The following is a 22997-nucleotide window of genomic DNA, read 5'->3' as shown; positions in this document are numbered from 1 at the left end:
GTATTATAATGCAGTTCACCCGATTGATAGCAGAATGACAAGGTAGAGTTAAAGTGAATCGAATGTGTGAATCGGATCGGAGATTCACGTAAACAGCAGAATAGGGCTGTTAGCCTTATTTCTTTGGAGGTGGTAACCATGTGTAGCCCAGTTGGAATGTGCAAAAAATATTTTCAAACTTATTCGACAAATATGGGTCATAGAGAAAAATGTATTGATAAAAGTTGTGTAAAATAAAATTTTCTACTGTCAGGTTATGACAACAAAATTGAAAATGTTATAGGTACTTTGCGATGCTCTAACTCTCAAAGAATAACTTCTATAAGAAAATTATGTTAGCAAAAATATAATTGGGGACGCCCCCTAGATTGGTTCCAAATCAGGAAAAAAAATGCCCTAATTTTTTTCAAAATTTTATGCCTAACCCTTCCTGGCCCTATTTCATTAAGAAGTTTATACGTATGAATGTTAGAAAATCCGCCATTTACCCAACTCTGGACACAGAATTTAGCCCCTGCTCCTCTAGTATCTCACTTCTTATCAAAAAAGGGCCAGGAAGGGTTAAGAATAAAAATATGAAAAAATAGGGTTATTCTTTTTTCCTGATTTGATACCAATCTATTGGGCGGGCGTCGCACTCAATTTTCGCAAAGTAAAATGAGGACCACCCTAATATTTACATAACTAGAATTTCTTGCCACCAGATTATTCCTAGCTTATTTAGTTTTGCTCTTAATATATTGAGGTACCCTTACCCAGTGGCGTATTGAGGGGGGGGCTCAGGGGGCTCAAGCCCCCCCCAAGCCTCCAAAATAATGTTACTATTTAGCTGATTTCATCATAATCTACATGATCAACTGAAACTTCTTCGTAAATCGTAGAGATTTAGAGGCAGCTCAAATGATCGAGCCCCCTCCAAATTCTAAAATGGTTGTTTGTGTTTGTTTGAGTAAGTGACTTAGTTGACGTTGAGGTTTGGGATTTTCTGGATTTTAGTCCAATTCAGAATTCTTCAAATAATTTGTTTGTTGTTTTGACGTCGAATAACATCACCGTTAAATTTTGCAAAGCTTCTTATGCAATCACGTCGTATTTTATTGTCTTGAGTATATTACTTTTTTCAGAAATAATATTTTTTTCAAAGATATTGGAAATACAATTTTTTTATATCTCAATATCTTAGTGGTCAACATAACTAATGGTTTACTTAAGCAAATTCCAGTTTGTGCTTCTGATTTGTATTAAAAAAGCAACATATTATTAAAAAATATATATTTCGGATTAAACATCAAAAGAATATTTCATTGAAAACTAGTTTTTGAGACTTTTACCTTCTGCATTTCACTTTTTGAGCATTCACTTGCGTTGCCGATAGTGAAATTAGGTGTTCTACTTTTTTTCGCTCATTTCGTTTTTCTGATCGAATACAATTCGCTTTGTTTCTGCTCGTGAACTTGGTATCTTTTTCAATGAATCTCCAATTTTTGGACAAAATATTATCAAAACTTATATTTTTATTGTTTTGTAATGTTTATTTGTTGTTAATTTAATACTAAATACATAAAACACATGAGGCATGAAATATCATGCCTCTGTGTTTGCAACCTCATTCGCTTTACACTTTATCTAATTCATTTTTCTTTGAAAATTTGCAATAATATCGCCCATGTTCTGCATTTGACTAACATATTTCATATGTCTCGCAAAATGTGACTTTTTCTTTTTTCTTTTAAATTCTGCTTTTTTCCAATAAAGTTGCCAATAAAATTGCATCCATGTTCAAAGTAGCAGTAATTTAACTTTAGAAACAAAATAAAAATGGATGATCCTTCAGTTTTGACAGTTCGAAGCATTTTCGAAGTTTTCGAAATCGATCGAAGATCAATTTCACGTGAAATTGAAAAGTGATACCAGTTCACTTTCGGTAGAATTGCGGAAATATGGGCATTTATACCAAAAAAAGTGATGAGTATAGCTCAAAAACTGTAAACAGTTTTGAATTCAGCACATGAAAAAGTTCGAACGAAAAAGTGTTTTTTTTTTTTTTTTTTTACAGATTACTAAACACCTTGCTGTTTGTGTAAAATGTTTGGGATACAAGAACTTGGAAAAATAGCTACTTTGAATGTGAAAGGAGACAGTAGTACGAAGTTGTTGGGAGCAGTAAAATGCTACTATACGACTTTCAGTACCGCAGCACAGCGCTTTTCTCTCAATCAAAGATGAATAAAAAAAGAGACAAATTTATAGTACATTTACCTTATCAAAAATTTTTGAAAAATTTTTCAGCCCCCCCCAAATTTTTTTCTGGATACGCCACTGCCCTTACCCTATGCGTTTTAAAAAATTCTATCCAAATTACAGTACATCGCCACTCTATCAGATTTTTATTTCTTTTTACTTTACTATTGACGTCATCAATTCTCTGCCTTTACTCATTCTTATTTTAAACAACTTAGCTTGTATTTAGTCTTTGACAAGCATTTTTCAACATCCTCGATAGTATAGTGGTCAGTATCCCCGCCTGTCACGCGGGAGACCGGGGTTCAATTCCCCGTCGGGGAGATGCGTTGCTATATATTTTTTTTTCTATTTTTTTTTCTAACATTTGGTTAATTTTATTGGTTATTTTGTATTAAGGTAAGTAAAAAACATTTTAAACTATAAACAAGAACAACCGAATTCTTTTATTTATTACTATTATTTGTTGTTGAAGGTTCAAAAATCTAAAAAAATCTCATGTCCGCAAGTCCTAATTTTCTTGGTTTGAAAATAAGGTGCATATTTTAAAAAATTAATAAGAAAAGTTTAAATTTGTATATGTATACCAACATAAGCGACATGATTTGAAGGTATTTTTTTAACACTTATTCCAACAAAACTCACAAACAAGTCAACCTGACCATCCCTGAAAAGTAATGCACCTTATTCATGTTGATCTGACACAAATATCTGAAGTGTAGTTTTTCTATCTTTTAAAATCTGCATCTTATTTTCAAACCAAGAAAATTAGGACTTGCGGACATGAGATTTTTTTAGATTTTTGAGGGAAGTTAAAGAATATCCAAACAAAGATTAAAATGACAAAATTAGCCTATTTGCACTTATTCCTAAGATGAACAAGAATCTTCTTTAGTGCATATCCTAAAATTTGCCAGTCCATCAAAAAATACCATTATTTCGTAGGTATATATTTTTTGTAAGGGATTGTTTTGATTTTTAATAATGATGGATTCTAAAATCTTCATGCAAAATTTGGTTCCTCTACCATAACTTTTAAGGGTTTTTCGGTAGTAAGTTTGCAACTGTTATAATAATATGAGTTGACAGATGAAAAACAGGTATAACTTTTTCCAGAGACGTCAGATTGTCTTGATTTTAGATTTTTTGGAATCAGCATTAAAAAATACCTTGAAATCATGTATCATATGTGTATATACTACCATAGCCTATTTTTGCTAATTTTGAAAATCTCCATTTCGCGATATGACCTTGAAATCGCGACAAGCGGACATGAGATTTTTCTAGACTTTTGAGATATGTTATAGAATGGTGTTCAATAATCCGTACCTACCACGGAGAAGAAGACTACCAACACACACATGACATGCCAACCAACAACACCAACCAACGATCGTGTGTGTTTCCTTATTCTTCCCTCCCTCTCTTCTCCTCAGTCTTAACAAGATCTTTCAATAAAGAGGACGTCCAGTCCTATTGCAAATATAAACTTGTGTTTTATTTATTTATAATTACGAATTTATTATACAGTCCGCTAAAGTTATGAACAGATTATTGTTCACGGTCCTTCGTAGCCCAATATTGAGCTATGCACCTATTAAAATTACGTTTTTGTCTAAGTGAGAGTGCAAAAATTCATAAAAAAAAAAAAAACAAACAAAATCCTCGCGAGTACAAAAAAAAAAAAAGATACAAACAGAAAAACAACAATAATAAAACAAAATCGAAATACCACCATGAAACAAAAAGGATAACAGAAATTGAAACAAACTATAAAAGAAATACCTACGAGTGTAAAATAAAATCAAACAAAAAATATCAATAGATGCATTTAATTTATGAATGTAATTCAACTATGCAACATATGGATCTCCAAGGACTCCCTGTTTGTTTGTTATGTTAATTGAGCGAAAGTGAAAATCCAGCAGCAGATCTGGCTGTGCGTAGTCAACACGATTTCAACTGGGCAAATTCCTGTGAAAGCATTTCACATACCTGCACATTTTAAATTATAAGTAGCTAACAGCTACGAAATAAAAATATATAAGTAAGTAATATGTATCAATTCCAATTAACCATTTTCATATTTTATTATATTCAAACTACATACATATACATATCTTGAGCTATAAAACACAAAACAACATTTTGAAATATCAATTCCCAACGATTTATAAAGGTACAAAACACCATACTTAAAAACACACTTCAGTATGTACACATTACATTTTGTTATGTACCTACCTACAAAAATGTCGCTCTTTCTTCATTTAAAAATGTTATTATTTGCTTGATTTTGCGAATATTAAAAAATATATATATTTTTACCTTTGCACATTAATACCCACTCTCAAGCCAAAAAACAAAATAAAAAAAAATTAATTATAAAAAAAAATAATTCCATTTTGCAGTAGGTACAAATACCTACCTATGTATGTATTATGTAATGCATTCATAGGGCATGTTATATGTTCATTTCGATCAATTTTACCTTTCAAAAGACACATCTTAGGCGCATATTGTTTCATATGAAATAATTAATGAAAATAAACCTTATATATTACGTACATAACATACTTTGCAATTATTATGATGCAATCATATTTATCTTTTATGTATCCGCATGCGTGCATAAGATTAAAATTTTTTGATATTACACTCAAGAACTCAAGCAATTTCTGCGTTAAAATAAATTAAAATCCTATTTACAAATCAGATTCATCATAGGTACATGAAAGATTTTCCCAATTATATTTCCAATAAGGAAAAGCAAAAAATCAGTACAAATTCGATTAGGTACATTAAAAATACAATTCAACCTCAAACTACAAAACAAGAGACATCGGCCAATGGTGTCGCGGTCGCGTACACATACATCAACCACCGAAATGTATAATTCGATGTAGGTAGATGGTAGTATTTTTTGCACTAGCTATGTATGTACGCAAATGATCTATTTTGCTTGAAATCTATCCCATCTTTTCCTTTCCTATTTTTTATGCGACCAACTTGGTGGTGCAGCTGTTGGAAAAGAAAACCCCGTTAGGTCATCTTCATAGCCCTTTTTTATGTGTGTAGTGAGAATTTTGTTTTCTTCAGTCATTTAGTGGTACATTATTTTTGTTGCTTGTCACTACACATTACCCCTTTTGTTGTTGTTCGTTCAGATGGAGAATTGTTTTTATGCCGCAGGTAGCTTTGTGATCCATCCATTCAGCACAGGCGAGGCGCACAGGATCCTTAGTATTTCTTTTTAGAAGTCTAGATAATGTTGTTTTGTATTAGGTGCCTATAATCTCGCGCCGTTTTGTTTTTTCTTTTTAAGTAGCTATACGTCTAAGTTTTTATTTGTGATGACTGATGATTCTGATGAGTATCTCTGATTCTGGGTGCCTATGCCTATAAAGCAATGCTAAATTTAATTATGATTGAGCGGACGCATGATTGTTATTTGGCATTAATGTCTTTAAAAAGGAGACAGTCGATAGGTACATATAGAAATGAAAATTCTTTTTATAGTAGGTAGGTACGCTACAGACCTATCTAGGACCTACTAACCGATTTTATAAAAAAAAAAATATGATAAACGAAAGTATGTATTATGGTTCGTGCATCTACATTTGTACATACACATGTACCTATACCTATATTACTTTGAAGTTAAAAGAACAGAAACAAAAATTGCATACCTTAAATTGCTCGTTTAGAAATCAAACAATTTCTAGATTTATCAACCACCGAACTTTTGTATGCAGGTACCTACATGGGTCGTATGTATGCACACATCTATTTTTGGAAAATATATCAAAATCTATTTGCATCGATTTGTTGTTGTGATATAATATATCATGCAGATATTAAGAAAGTAAACCCGTTAGGTCATCTTTATTGCCCTTTTTATTTGTGTAGGTAGCAAGAGAGTTTTGTTTTCGTTTTCATCAGTAATTTAGGGGTGCGTTGCTTGTGTCGCGTGTCACTCGAGTACACATTAGGTACCCTTTTTACTTTTATGGCAGCTTTTTGTTCAAATCGCGAATTGTTTTTAGGGTGCAGGTAGGAAGATTTGTTTTCTTTAGTGATGAGTCTGTGTACCTATAGAAGTGCCAAGTACAACATACATACATCTCCACAGACAAAATATGCGATGAGATGATCGCGGATACCATAAGTAAAGTACCTAGGTAGGTATGAATCAAAACATAGCAAATAAAAATATCAACTGCCACGAATAACAATTAAGGCCAACGATATTTTTATTAGCTTTACAACAAAGCAGGATCTTGTTTTGTTATTGTTAAACAAATAAATCAATGATCTGATCTGGATCACAAGGAAAATAAAACACAGCTATTTACAACTTGTGCTATTATGTATCTTGCCTATGTATGTACAATGTCAAATTTAACCAGGCTTGTCACATACAAAAAGGAGAACAGTATACCTACCTACATTCTACATATCAAGAAATAAAAAAAAAAAAAAATAAAAGATTTATTTTCGTTAAAGTAATTTAGATTATTGCCATATTAGTCCAATAAATGAAGCTAAAAAAAAGGGGGTTACCCTACAAAAGGTCCGGTAGTTCTAAATTTTTGATATGTTGTTAGGTATGGTTAGTAGATATAAAAACCAAATTTCCACAACCACGCCCCCTCCGCCCCCTTCAGCATCACCGAAAAACCATAGAAATCTGGCACTTTTTTCACTTTTATGCCCATAACTTTCTTCTGGTGCATTTTACTGAAAAAAAGTTGTTGGTAGACTTGTAGAAAACATAATTTCCTATGAAAATGACCTTGGTAGTATTTTTATACATCCAAAAACAACGAAGTTATGAAGCTTCCAAAAACATGTAAAATTTCGGATTTTGCAATATTTTCAGTTTCTTGTCACTTAACAGTGCTATAACTCTTTAACAATTGACTTTTACGCAAAAGTCTTCATAATCAATCTTATAGACAATTTAATTACCTAAAATAAAATGTAACCCACTTTGATTTTGTGAATCAAATAACCGAGTTAGGGCTAAAATAGTAAAAAAGTATTTTTGATAGTTTTAGAAAATTTTTTAATTATCCATTAAATGAAGGATTTGAATCCCACAAAAAGTCGGGTGGTTCTTATTCTATATTTAATCAGGTTCTAATGGTAGATTGAAAAAAAAATTCATAGCCACGCCCCCTCCGCCCCCTTAACCATACTCCAAAAACCAATTCTGCATTTTTTTCAGTTTTATGAAGTTTCATATATGAGTTGATGCGTTGACAAGTACGATTGAAGGAGGTTCAGCTTTATTGCTATATACAACAGGGTGGTCCTTAGGAACAAAAAATTGGGGACGTCCCCTAGAGTGGTTCCAAATCAGGAAAAAAAAGCCCTAATTTTTTCAAATTTGTATTCCTAACCCTTCCTGACCATATTTAATTAAGAAGTTTATATCAAAAATCCGCCATTTACCCAACACTGGACACAGAATATCGCCCTTGCTATAGTAACTTCTTATCAAAATAGGGCCAGGAAGGGTCAGAGATAAAAATTTAAAAAAAAATAGGGTATTTTTTTTCCTGATTTGGAACCAATCTAGGGGGCGTCGCACTCAATTTTCGAAAAAGAGTAAAATAAGGACCACCCTAATATACAACTATCAATCGGAAGTTGATACAAATTTAATTTTAATATCTTATTACTTAATTAAAAAAAGTTTTGAAAGCAGAGAATGGTCCTAGTCGTTATAAAGAAATCTAATTACAAAATTCCAGTTGACCAGTTTTCCTATAATTTTGGTTTAAAAACCCAAAATTACAGTATTTATCAACAATCGATTGACAGTTGTAAATCACAATACGGGTGATTATAAAATGGATAATAAAACAGTCAAATCCTGTTTGCCTAAGAAGTATGGAGAAGGTTAAAAGGTTGAGAGTAGTCAAAGCAGCCGCAGGCACAGTTTTGGAAGTCATTCGGTCTAAAGTTTACAATACAGATGAGTACCCTTACCCATCCTCTATTTTTTGAAACTGTAATACTGAAGAATAAGAGTGGCCCTTTGGATAAATGGAAAAGGAAATGTTTGGCCTTATCCCATGCTGTTAAAGCTGCTGCTCGTCCCCGATCCTTCCTTTCCCCCTTCAAACAAGAATAAGTGTATATGTATAGGAAGGTCCTGAGCTTCTCATTTATATGATTACATCCCTTGGCTTTTCATCAAATCACCACGAGGCGCAGCTACTTTAAGTTTCTACTATCATGCAACCACAACCACCCCTGATTCAACTCGAACGTAAGGATGCTTTCTTCCAGTTGCGCCAGAATTAGTATCTAAAGCAGGTACCATAGAGTTTCAAAGATTTTTGAGGAAGACATCGACTTACTATACCTAGGGCAGAGAACGTGTATGTACCTTCGAAAACCTGGGAGGATCAATTTATCTGATGAATTCTCCATTTTTCACATTCAATTCTATGGAGAACGTCTCATTCATGCCATAAGTGAATGTGACACCACCTCAAACATCTTTGTTTTCGGAAAAAAACAAATTTTGCAAAATGTTTCAAAAACCCCTCTGCTCTTGAAGCTGCAGAGAAGCTAAGGACCCAAATGCCAGAGATCAGAAAGTATCGGAGGCGGAAGAACATATCTTGTTGGCTTTATATGGAGAGGACAGTAGTCATATCTCTAAGCTCTCTTCGATATTTCAAATTTATGAGCAGTTCAACTAACTTAATTTGTGCAAACTACCGCGTACAACAGATCCAGCACACTTTCATTTCCTCCGGACTTATCACCAGATCATGGCGTGGATGGGTATTGAGAAAAACCTCTGAAATGGGGCTGGACGAGAGGATGCCACGTATTGCAACCCATTAAAACTGTGCAAGATCCTGCTCCCCAAAAATTGATGAAAGCTGTGTCATGCAAATACCTATGTGCCTAGATGCATGGGAGCTGGCAGATGCAGGAAAGAGGGACTTAAATGTTCCACATTCTGTAATTTTTGCTGTGGACAATCCTGTCAAAATCGTCCACTTGAATTTTTTATGAAGATGTCGACGAAGAAGATCAGATATCATCGATCAATTTGAAGAAAAATTCAACGAAGCCAACTTTTCTCATAATTCACCATCTTCAACTCCACCTATTACTTCTATATTTCCCCACCTGCTACCCCTTCCCCTCATAACGCAATTCTTTTACCTTCGTCCACTCATAGCCCACCGCTTTATAAGCGCATGAGATATTAAACTAGGTTATTAAGAAATACGACTTTTATTAAATAAAAACACTTACTATTACCTGGTTCTTATCAAAATAATAAAGTTATGCAAATGAATTCCCTACAAAAGGATTTTTGGCTAAAAATTAAAAATTGGGAAGTTATAGCGCTGTAAACAGGTAAGAAACTGAAAATAAAGAAAAACGGAAATTGTAACTTTTTTTTGAAAATTCTTAGTTTGGTGGATATTGGATGTGCAAGTTGTAGAAAATTTTGTGTTCTACAATTTTGCACATTAATTTTTCACATTTAAATGACCAGAAGGAAGCTATGGGCATAAAACTGAAAAAATGCAGAATTGGTTTTTGGGGTATGGTTAAGGGGGCGGAGGGGGCGTGGCTATGAATTTTTTTTTCAATCTACCATTAGAACCTGATTAAATATAGAATAAGAACCACCCGACTTTTTGTGGGATTCAAATCCTTCATTTAATGGATAATTAAAAAATTTTCTAAAACTATCAAAAATACTTTTTTACTATTTTAGCCCTAACTCGGTTATTTGATTCACAAAATCAAAGTGGGTTACATTTTATTTTAGGTAATTAAATTGTCTATAAGATTGATTATGAAGACTTTTGCGTAAAAGTCAATTGTTAAAGAGTTATAGCACTGTTAAGTGACAAGAAACTGAAAATATTGCAAAATCCGAAATTTTACATGTTTTTGGAAGCTTCATAACTTCGTTGTTTTTGGATGTATAAAAATACTACCAAGGTCATTTTCATAGGAAATTATGTTTTCTACAAGTCTACCAACAACTTTTTTTCAATAAAATGCACCAGAAGAAAGTTATGGGCATAAAAGTGAAAAAAGTGCCAGATTTCTATGGTTTTTCGGTGATGCTGAAGGGGGCGGAGGGGGCGTGGTTGTGGAAATTTGGTTTTTCTATCTACTAACCATACCTAACAACATATCAAAAATTTAGAACTACCGGACCTTTTGTAGGGTAAAACTCCTTTATTTACTGGACTAATATATTGCCATCTCATGTATGAGCCGCCAAACTATTAGCGAGTAAATAGAAAAAGTGGTCCTTCACCAAATAGTGTAAGAATGTATCTATTTATTCGAGAATCTACCTACGCGCTACACATTTATATATTTGTTTTGCAAAGTATGTATGTAGCCCAACTCGTTTTTTGTGCGAACAATTTCTTTTCCTTTGTTTTAGGGTTTGTTGTTGTGAAGAATCTACACAGCTGTTGAAATAGAAAAATCCGTTAGGTCGTTTATTGCCCTTTTTGTAAAAAAAAGAATTTCCTTGTCATTGGTTCAGTCAAGTAGGTAGGCAAGCACACATTTTACTAGACAGTAAGATCATTACCATTTTTTGTCGGCTCAGATTAAGAATTCGTGTTTTTTAGTGTAGGAAGGTATTTTTGAGCGAAATTCTTTTAGGAGGGATGGAATCATAATCTTAGACAGCCGCATCACAGGCAATTAAGAATTATTTTATGATACCTATTTGTATTTTATTTTCGTTCTGATTTAGGTGGTGAGTTTGAAGTTCATATGTGCCAATGCTTAATTGAGTTGTGGTCATAATTCAATTATTTACAAAGCCGATTGAAATACATTTTCCTATGTCATAGCGATTGATAGACAGTGGCTGTTAGCTTTTCAGTGGTTGTATCTCCTTGGGTAGGATTTGGACACAAGACAATAAAAACAATATCACTTTTCTTTAACAAAAACAAAAAAAAAAAAAAAACCTTTAATGATTTATAGTTTAAGGCTATAAAACTTTATGCAAATGTATTCATTTCGTTGTTTGAAGTAATACATACAAAACTTGAGCGCTTGTACCTCATTCAAAAGCAAATCAAATAAAAAAAAAAATAAATAAAAAGAAACAAAAGCAATAATATTATAAAGACAACTGCCATATTTCACCACCTAAATCGTTTCTTGACCTAACTAAAGGTTTATCACACACTTATGCACTTAATAGGAAGTGTATATGTCAAATTTCTGGGGTTAAGAAGAAAATTGTCTCAGAAGGAAATAAAACAACAAAGACTGCAAAGAGTCCGGAACAAGTAGAAAATCATTATACAATCACAATTTCATATCATATCAAACGTTTAAATCGATAAACAAACCCACCTTCTCAATGCACAAACAGTTGAACTCAATTAATTTTTCATTTGAAGGAACTCATATTTTTGTTAAAAAAGACAAACAATTAAAACATAATAATTCATTTCATAAAAGAGGATTTGCCGATATAGAACTAATAGTGGGACACACATTCTTGCAGGAAAGTTGTTGTCTGCAAAGGGTGCACTTTCGATATCTTTTATTGAGTGTGCGTTCTTACAAAACGCACATTCTTGCAGACAAGTTGTTACAAACGATAACCTTTTAGTTCTTATATATTCCAATTTTGAGTGTACGTTCGCAAGATGAATCATTTTTTAATGAGACAAAATTCATCCCAGCGTACATTCTTGCCGAAAAGCAGATCGCCTACATAAGGTGTCCTTTTAACAATTCAATTCTGAGTGTGCGTTCGCGGAGACAAGCAGATCGCCTACAAAGGGTGTCCTTTTCTCAATTACATTTTGAGAGTACGTTCTTACAAAACGTATTTTCTTACAGAAAAGCAGATCGCCTACATAGGGTGTCCTTTTCACAATTCAATTTTGAGTGTGCGTTCGCGGGATGAATCATTTGTTCAGGAGACAAATTCATCCCAGCGTACATTCTAACATGAAACTAGAATGAAGCATTTGTTCAAGAGACATTATTCAATCGAAAAACATCCGTTGATATCATATGTTCACCAATACAAAACACTTCAAGCAAACATACATAATAAAAAAAAATGATTATTCCATGAAAACTGCTTAAGAAAAGGCAGCTATATCAGATCGATCGCATTTTATATCCATAAAAACAAAAAAGGTTAAGCAATTGAAAAATAATAAATTGATAAAACCAAAAGTTTTTCATTCACACCTATGCAAAAACCTGTTCAATTGGTTATTTTCAAATAACACAAATTAACATAGGAATTAAATCATTGGAAGCAGAGCCATAAGGCAAGCTCAATTATCAAAATTCAGCAAACCAAGCAAATCAAATCATAAAAAAAAATTCAAAGACTATCATGCAGAACAAAAATGCTAGTACATTAACATCTATGAACATATGTATCTATATATGTTATATGATAGGTCTATTGCGCAAGAGCAATAAATACCTTAAACCAGCAATTTCTTTCTTTAAACAAAAAAAAAAAAAACAACACATCTTAATTTTTATATTCGCCAAATATTAAACAAATTCAAGTATTTATTTACATCACATACTATACAAAAAAGGGCACGCAAGGTTGGTGTTCGGGGTTTAACGTAAATATGAATTAATGAATACAATTTTTCTAAAGGGGCTACTAGCATCTCTCATAACGTATCTTAAGTTGTTTCCTCACTTCCGAGAAAAATTGTTTGATTTCCACCTTTTTTTTTATTGACGTTGGGTTGACTTTGGGTTGGACTAAGAGTGTGCGTCCTTACAACGCGTACATTCTTGCAGAAAAGGACCTACCTACAATGGGTAACCTTTTGACTTTGAGTTGGACTAGAGTGTGCATCCACACGAGGTGCACATTCTTGCAGAAAAGGACCTACCTACAATGGGTAACCTTTTGACTTTGAGTTGGACTAGAGTGTGCATCCACACGAGGTGCACATTCTTGCAGAAAAGGACCTACCTACAATGGGTAACCTTTTGACATTGGGTTGGACTAAGAGTGTGCGTCCTTACAACGCGCACATTCTTGCAGAAAAGGATCTACCTACAATGGGTAACCTTTTGACATTCAAGAAAAGGACCTACCTACAATGGGTAACCTTTTGACATTGCAGAAAAGGACCTACCTACAATGGGTAACCTTTTGACGTTCAAGAAAAGGACCTACCTACAATGGGTAACCTTTTGACATTCAAGAAAAGGACCTACCTACAATGGGTAACCTTTTGACATTGCAGAAAAGGACCTACCTACAATGGGTAACCTTTTGACGTTCAAGAAAAGGACCTACCTACAATGGGTAACCTTTTGACATTCAAGAAAAGGACCTACCTACAATGGGTAACCTTTTGACATTCAAGAAAAGGACCTACCTACAATGGGTAACCTTTTGACATTGCAGAAAAGGACCTACCTACAATGGGTAACCTTTTGACGTTCAAGAAAAGGACCTACCTACAATGGGTAACCTTTTGACATTGCAGAAAAGGACCTACCTACAATGGGTAACCTTTTGACATTCAAGAAAAGGACCTACCTACAATGGGTAACCTTTTGACATTCAAGAAAAGGACCTACCTACAATGGGTAACCTTTTGACATTGCAGAAAAGGACCTACCTACAATGGGTAACCTTTTGACGTTCAAGAAAAGGACCTACCTACAATGGGTAACCTTTTGACATTGCAGAAAAGGACCTACCTACAATGGGTAACCTTTTGACATTCAAGAAAAGGACCTACCTACAATGGGTAACCTTTTGACATTGCAGAAAAGGACCTACCTACAATGGGTAACATTTTGAGGTTCAAGAAAAGGACCTACCTACAATGGGTAACCTTTTGACATTGCAGAAAAGGACCTACCTACAATGGGTAACCTTTTGACGTTCAAGAAAAGGACCTACCTACAATGGGTAACCTTTTGACATTCAAGAAAAGGACCTACCTACAATGGGTAACCTTTTGACATTGCAGAAAAGGACCTACCTACAATGGGTAACCTTTTGACGTTCAAGAAAAGGACCTACCTACAATGGGTAACCTTTTGACATTCAAGAAAAGGACCTACCTACAATGGGTAACCTTTTGACATTCAAGAAAAGGACCTACCTACAATGGGTAACCTTTTGACATTGCAGAAAAGGACCTACCTACAATGGGTAACCTTTTGACGTTCAAGAAAAGGACCTACCTACAATGGGTAACCTTTTGACATTGCAGAAAAGGACCTACCTACAATGGGTAACCTTTTAACAGTAAATTAGAAGTATGAGCCCACAAGAGGCGCACGAGATAAAACGTAATAAAAAAAATTTTAAACATAAACATTTCAAACATACATTTATAAAATATATTCCTTCAAGTAGGAAGCATGACTAAATATTTTCTTCTTTATTTTCTTTTCTTCCGAGCATTTCCAACACAGAGAAATGGCTGAGAAAGCCATATGAGACACGACACAGCTTTTTCAATTCTCTTGATTCTGTAGAATCAAAGTGGGCAGGGACATCTGTTCATAGGCAGATCAAACCCACAACACAAGCCACACAAAGCAGGATATCAATGGCAGCAAATGATTCCGTTAAATGCCGACATCTGGTCAGCAGCAGCAAGAACAACAAGAACCACAGCACAGCACAGCACCAACATGAGCTAGTGATTCATCAAAACCGTCAACAGAATACTGAATACACCAACAACTTTCAATAGCTCTTCAATTTTTACCACAAGAATGCAGCAGGATCTACAAGTTTTGCAAAATCATCAGCAAAATATTTGCAAAATAAAATGGATCAAGTTTTTCCTCACACAAATTAGAAAAATTTTCATCAAAAAGTTAAAGCACACACTGAAAACACTCCAAGAGTTTTGCAGCCATCCGTTTCACCAACAATAACAGTAGGATGTGACTGCGTAAACAGCTTTTACAACATCTAGCAGAATTGGTGGACCACATCGGAATCTCCAAATTATTCAGCAGACCTTCAGCCAGCAAGTCACAAGGTCTATATGAGCACTATGGCCACCAAAAACATTACAAAATACCCGAATCGACTTGGTTTTTTTCATTGGCATATACACGCAGGGGCGCCAATGTTTTCCCAATGTCCTTGAGCAAATGCTATTCGGAAGGAGCCCCAAAGCAGAACCTCCAAAGCAGAACTTCAAGCAAAATAACAATCGGAAGATATTAAACCGAAGGTTTAAAGTGGGCAGGATGTTCAATAATCCGTACCTACCACGGAGAAGAAGACTACCAACACACACATGACATGCCAACCAACAACACCAACCAACGATCGTGTGTGTTTCCTTATTCTTCCCTCCCTCTCTTCTCCTCAGTCTTAACAAGATCTTTCAATAAAGAGGACGTCCAGTCCTATTGCAAATATAAACTTGTGTTTTATTTATTTATAATTACGAATTTATTATACAGTCCGCTAAAGTTATGAACAGATTATTGTTCAAATGGCAAAAGGAAGATATTGAGCAAAAAAAATTTCTACTAACATTCATTCCGAGGTTAAACCCTTATTTGACTGGATAAACACTAAAAATAAATTTAATTTTAATGTTTGGTGAAATAGAAACAAATTAATACTAGATCTCAAAGTTCAAACTTTTACATTTATAGTTAGTCATAGTATAGTAGAAATTATAATAGATTCTCTTATCTCTCTACACAGAGTTATTCGCACAGAGATACTCAATGGTATAAACGAACTTAAATTGAAATTATAATTCATAACAGTGGGTGCTAAAATTATTTATTGTTATTTGTTACTTTTAATGTATTTTTGTTGTTGTTTTTTTTTTTTGTTAGATTATTTTTTTATTACTAAAATAAATTTATGACTCATTAATTATTGTGTATTATTTAAGTTATACAATTTGTCTCAGCACTTTAATCTTTTTATTCACTCTTAAACTCTAATAGTCTTGATTTTCTTGAACCAACTTCCCACGCATGCCGCAAAAATAATCGCAATAAACATTAATTTGTTTCAGGTAGCAAGGCAATCTATTTGGTCTTTTAATTGTACATTTGAAATCGGTTAACATGGCATTTTATGTGTTAATGTTCACATATTTTATATCATACGGCTTATGAAATATGTAGCAATAAAAAATTCAGTAGCTTGTCACAGGTATAGGTATTATTTGTTTGTATGTTTCAGCTTATGGAATGCAAAATTAGTTAATTTAGGTATTATTTGATATCGGAGGCAAAATAAAAAAAGAATACTACATAATTGAAAGTTGCAAAATAATCATAACTTTCAAATCTTGTAGGTGTTCACAATTTATAGAGTTCGGTCCATCAGACCCTCGTGTTGAGGTATAAATGGGTGATTTGGAACTAGGACCAAAACACCTTGTAAATGAAAAGAAATGCAGTTGGAGTGTGGTATTTGGTATGGTGAGAACCAGGAATTCAATGCATTCTATTGTGCTATTTTAGCAATTTAAGGTGTTGAAAGGATGCAAAGTGATAATATGTAATGAAAATTTTATGGAACAATAAAACCAAATGATAATAATTATACGAAAAATAAATTATATAAAAAGTAAATAAAACAAATAATGTAGTAGGTACACTTCTTTTCTCCCAGTGCGCAAAAAATCATCCAGTTGCACATAAATATTTATATCGCTAAAACGATAAAAAAGAACAAATTTATTATACGTTTAAAAGTCAAAACCATGAAATTCGATGTTTGAGAAATAATTCTCCAAAAATCAGCACAAAAAGTATTTGAAATAATGTTAATATTATTAGGGAGAATAAATAAAATAACTTGACAAGTATGTGCTAAATTTTTGATTTAACTTAGTTTTTTTGGCTTTTTTGTTTTATTTTTTTTTTTGAAAAATTACAGATTTTTACATTTCAAAACATTGTTTAGAAAAAACGAAATTTAAAAATATTTTTTTCTTGACCCAATACGCTTTGTAGCACAGTACACATAAAAAGGTAATATCTTGCAAACTGACATTGGTCGCCAAATTGTCAGCTACCGTAATTCTTAATTGTTTAAAATTACCGACAAAAAACGCACAAAAACCGAAAAACCACGCACGCCGCTAATTTTTTAACAATTATTGACCATTTTCGGCGGAGAAACACGAAAAAAATTTGTCGTTTTTCAATTTATAATTTTTTCAAATGACATTTTATAAATTAAAACAAAAACAAATTTCCTGTTTACTGCGATTGAAATATAAAAATTAAGGGCCGACTTGACAGATTGGTGCCCATTTTTGACAAACAAATTTTGACAACGTTCGAAAGATATTACCTTATTAGGTCTGTTCCAGACTTTTTGTGCACTAAATTAGGCAGTCTGTCAAATTAATGAGAGTTGGGAGAGAATTCTCTTAGTAGGAAATAAAACTACAAAAAACTGCCAAAAAGTCTGGAACAAGTTGAACACCATTATACAACACAATTTCATATTTTATGCTTAATTCGATAAACATTAACACTTTTTTAATGCAAAAAACACGTAAACGCGATTCAATTTAAAAATCACTACAATTTGATTTGTTTTCTTCTTTATTTATTTGTTTGTTTGACATACGTCAACTTTTCATTCGACAGAACTCATATTTCTGCCGGAAGAAATTCTTTGGGCTTAATTTGTCAGGGTGGGGAAATTTTTTACTCTCTCGTGAGCGCTCTCTTCTACACAATCTTTGAAGTTGTGAACAGACTCTGACCAAAAATAACCAAATATTACTAAATTCGGCAGTTTAAAACTGAGTGTGGAACGGACCTATATTATGTGTACTGTGGCTTTGTAGGACATATTGAATATATTAAAACTGAATAAAGTAGAGTTGCCTAGTTCCGGCCGTCTCCAGTAGCCGGCCACCTTTCAGAAAAATCGTTATAACTAGTGATTTCGTAGGATTTATTCCAAATTTTTGCTCTTATGCTGTTCTTTTAAATGTCTCTCCTAAGGTTACTATATTCTTGTTATAAAAGTTTAAAAAATGGAAAAAAATAAATAAATTTTTGAATCATTTCATGCTATTACTTATTGTTTCTAAATTCTAAAAAAAAAAAACAAAAATTTGAATTAAACTCATTCTATTTATTTAAGCTTGACCTAGCAAAATCAAAGGCCGGAAATAGGGCACTAGATGGCTGAAAATAGGAAACAAAGGCCGGATTTAAGAAAATCGGACTTCTTTTTACAAAAACTTAAATAAATTATTTTTGGAAACAATAATTAACTTTTTTTTTAACAGTACACACATAAACTAGGTACATTTTACTTCAAGAATTTTATTCGAAAATGTTGATATTTGACGTTTCTGTGCTTTATTTTATGAGAACAAATCCTTAAGGGACCGGCTACTAGCAACTCTATCTTATTTATAAAAATAGGGATATTTGTGACAGTGAACGCAAATACTGTCAACTTCAAGTTTGGAATGAAATTTTGTTTGTCATTAAAACCGAGGTCTTGTGTAATAAAATGTTTAATTCGTTTAAACAAAAACTTAAATCAATATTTTTATTAAATCATTATAATATTGTTTTTTTGTTTTTTTTTGAAAAATGTTTTCTTAACAAATGAATTTGTGTGTTTTTTGACAGCAAAAATTATTTAGAATCGGTAAAAGAACTATCGGCGGGAAAATTGTAAGATTTAATTGGTGAATTATAAAATTGTTTGAAGTTAAAAAATGTTCAGGAATTTAATTTAAAATGTGACAATTAATAATATAAATGTAATGATAAAAATTGTGTATTTTCTCTGCAAACCACAATATATGTATCTCAAAAATAAAAATTTCTCAAACATAAAACATGACATTTTCGTCAAAAATCTCAAGTTTGCTGCTCAACGTCTACTTTTTTGGGGAGTTGAGAAAGTCTAAAATTGACCAACTTTCGAGTTGAAAATCGAATGTTGAAAACGTCAACTTTGAGTTGGTAAAAACAAATTCAGAAGTTGATGATAACATTCTTCAAATTAGGTTCAACTTCGAACACTCTTCATTTTTTTAAACAAGTAGCTAGTGCGACTATTAATCATCGAGTTTTTCTTAACTTCTTTGATAATTTGAATAACAAAAAATAATCAATTTTACTTCGTTGTCGAGAAAAAGAAATAATTGAAATTAATGAGTTTAGTTGACCTCCAAATTTGTAGCTTTTTAAATGCTTTTCAATTACATAAACTTGGTTTTTGTAGCTTGAACAGTTTTTTTTTTTCTTATTCAAAATTCCGCTAAAATAAGACTGAAGTTAGCAGACGAAAGTAGGAAAATTAATATTTTTTTGATGCCCGAAATTGTAGCTAATTAAATGCTAATTTGTTGTGCAAAAATTAATTTTGTAGCTCCTCTCAGTCAATTTGTATTTCAATTTGAAGTTTAAAAAGTGCACTTCCTGTTCGCTGTAATGCACGTCTTTTTTTAAATTTCGTCTTAGTCTAAGTTACTTCAAATTTGTACAAAAAAAAATTTTTCAATTTCGCATTTTTTTGGATTTTGAAAGGTTACTTTTGAGCTATGTTTTTAAAACAAAATTTTGAATATTTCAAAAACGGTTTGAACTACAAAATTGGGGTTTGTATCAAAAATAATGTATTCAAAAGCTACAATCAATGGAAAAAGAAAAAAACTTAAAAAAAGTGAATTTTTAAAAAAGTCTCCACCAACCGGAAGTGCACTTCTGAAACTTTAAGTTGAAATAAAAAATGACTGGGTGGAGCTACAAAATTAATTTTTGAGCAAAAAATTAGCATTTAATTAGCTACAATTTCGGGCATCAAAGAAATATTAATTTTCCTACTTTCGTCCGCTAATTTCAGTCTTATTTTAGTGGAATTTTGAATAACAAAAAAACTGTTCAAGCTACAAAAACCAAGTTTATGTAATTGAAAAGTATTTAAAAAGCTACAAATTTGGAGGTCATTTAAACTCATTAATTTCAATTATTTCAGATTTTGTCCGCTAACTTCAGACTTATTTTAGCGGAAAATTCGATAGTTCAAAAACTATGCGAGCTACAAATTTTTGGTTTGCGCAACAATTTAGCATTTAATTAGCTACAATTAATGAGATAAATTTTTTTTGATTCCCCCACAAAGTGTCCGTCAAAGTAAGGGACGTTTTGGACTATTTCTATTTCTTATCTACTCCCTGTATTATAACAAGGAAAAGTTAAATTTTTATTTTCGATTTTAATGCATGAAAAAATATAAATTCATTACGCATACGCCCGAGTTATCATACACCAACTCCTCACATTTGGCATGAATCACTCTCCATCATTTATTTTTATATGTGAACTGGTAATTTGTCTTAACACTGCAAAACACACCTCAATTTTCATCCTCCCGTATTGTCTAGTGGTTAGGATATCTGGCTCTCACCCAGAAGGCCCGGGTTCGATTCCCGGTACGGGAAACTTTTTTTTTAATTTTTTTTTTCACTATCTTATTTCGAAGATAGAAAATTAATAGGAAAACAAAACCTTACCTTATTTGTAAAATTTTGTGGCCAACTATTTTCCGAGTTTGTCATTTTATACGAAGACGTCGATGATGCTGATGGGGGATGATGATGATGATGGTGGATCTGGGCAGCCGGACCAGGGGACAGAGGCGAGTTCTGACATATACTGGGTGCCATTTGATAGCCAGCGTAGAACGATGATAAATCACTGTAAAGAAAAAAATACAAAGAAAATATTATTTTAGTCATGTTAAACAACTTAATGTTCAAAAATAAATATAAATATTGGATGCAACATGGAGAAAAACAAAAAAAAAAAACATGAAAAGATATACAAAAGTGATAAACAGCATTTCTCCACATTGAACTTGATTGATACGCCTGTTGGTTACTTCAAAACACTTATTTTGTGTATGACCACTGCACAGTATGGCGCTGTTGCATCCGATAGCGTGCTGTGTGTGCACTTGTCTTAAATCGAGTTTAACCAGATTCGTGAAGATGGCGCGCGAGTTTGAGCCAAGTAAATATAAACGCGTGCCAGGCATCTATGAATGTTTTTTTTTTCGTTTTTACCATTTCAAATGTGGGTCGTATTTGTGTCTATCGAATAAATGTTTTTCCATAAATTTTTTTTCCGCAGAAATACGAATATTAATAAATTTGTTTGTCTAGCTTTGGATGGATGGAGTGGCTATGTTGGAGGTGTTGTATCCAAAGCGTTTGGTTCCGCTGGAACATCCGTGTAAACATTATTTTTAGTGTAAACTTTCACTAAGATCATGAACAACAAACAAAAAGAAAAAAAAAAAAAAATAATAAAAGATGGATGCATCTTTAACTTCAATCAGTGGGAGGTCAGAAAAGTCAATGAGAATTTTATGTGCAAGTTCATTGAATGCCGTTGGCACTTAATTCCTTATAATAACCGTTACAAGAGTTAGCTATAATGACAAATTTGCTGCATTTAAATTCAAAGGTAGAAATACATTTTTATATTTCAATTGAATATAGGTAGTATAGCCACAGTGTTATTTTAATGGTGCACATATTTCATAATTTTATTCAAAATTTATATTCTGAACAAAACGCCCAAAGGTAATATTACAGTAGAATCTCTCTAAAAAACACCAAGAACAAAGCTAATTGAAAATTTAAATATACCAACTTTAAGTTTAGTTGGTTCAAGCTTTACAAACGATTTTGAAGTGATAAAATCTTATAAATCGATGAACCATAGCGGCATGCACGAAAAAGTGACACCATTTTCTCCCGTTTCACCTGAAACTTTTAGCAGTGTAACGTAAATTGCAATTAAAAATAAACTTTTAGAGATACAAACATTTTCTATAGCTTATTTGAAAGGTAAATACTTAGAAAGAGTTTTTAAAATTCAATCATTAAATATTGTAAATAGGGGTAAAACAAAATTGCAAAAAAGTGACTATTTTTTAAACGCAACGTTGCAGAAAGTTGATTTTTTTTAAATAGATAGATACATTTATTGTTATAAATGAAAAAAAAATCTAGAAAATTTCAAAACCAAGTTATGAACGGTTTTGGAAAACTAAACGTGTGGTAGTTCTTTGACAAAGTGGTGATTATTGTTATAGGGGAATTTTTGTTTGACAATTTGAAAAATGCCATTTGAAAGATAATACAAAAAATTTTGTGGATTTTTTTAAGTTGCTGCGTTTCGAGATATGAATTTTTGAAAAACACCTACTTTTTTAGGGGTATTTTTGTTTTTTTTTTTTATTTTTAGCAATTTTTCGGAGCTTTGAAAAATCTCAAACTTATAGGTACTGGCCATGCGCATACATGTGCAAAAAATTGGGGTCTTAGAACGATTTTTGACTGAAAAACGGGATTAAGTTTTCCAAGTTACGCTCCAAGTTTTTTTTGCCGTTTTCAACCGTTTTTTATTCTTATCTTGTTAAATCTGAATTAATAAGGTTTCAGATGATGTAAAATTTACTATAGATACGCTGTCATAAAAAAATCGAATTTAATGTACATAGATAATGGAAAAAAAAGTTCGATTTGCTTTTTTTTTGATGAAAATTTATTGGGTTCAAAAATTCTAGCTCTTTTTGTAGATGTCGTACAGACATGATTGATGTATACATATATTTTGAACTGACAAAGTGACAATAGGCTTTCGAATGGTACAAAATTTATTATAGGTTGTCATATGAAAAAATGGATTTTTGGGTGATTGAAGAAAAAAAGTTTGATTTTTTTTAT

The 22997-nt window shown here is 32.5% G+C and overlaps 1 protein-coding gene and 2 non-coding genes across 3 annotated transcripts in view; 2 read left to right on the top strand and 1 right to left on the bottom strand.

The window, feature by feature from the left end:
* LOC129917980 (uncharacterized) overlaps positions 1-22997 on the bottom strand; it is a 76237-nt gene that overhangs the window by 5272 nt on the left and 47968 nt on the right. The window contains exon 3 of the mRNA XM_055998255.1: positions 20775-20958. Coding sequence (XP_055854230.1) covers positions 20775-20958 — 184 coding nt within the window. The remainder of the gene's footprint in view (positions 1-20774; positions 20959-22997) is intronic.
* On the top strand, positions 2494-2565 carry Trnad-guc (transfer RNA aspartic acid (anticodon GUC)). Its single transcript has one exon. It is a non-coding gene; the product is annotated as a tRNA-Asp (tRNA).
* On the top strand, positions 20631-20702 carry Trnae-cuc (transfer RNA glutamic acid (anticodon CUC)). The gene has a single exon. It is a non-coding gene; the product is annotated as a tRNA-Glu (tRNA).

Source organism: Episyrphus balteatus, chromosome 4 (assembly GCF_945859705.1).
Source record: "Episyrphus balteatus chromosome 4, idEpiBalt1.1, whole genome shotgun sequence".
Taxonomy (NCBI): Eukaryota; Metazoa; Arthropoda; class Insecta; order Diptera; family Syrphidae; genus Episyrphus; species Episyrphus balteatus.
The sequence above is the reverse complement of the archived record's forward strand: the minus strand, read 5'-3'. Positions and strand labels throughout refer to the sequence as shown.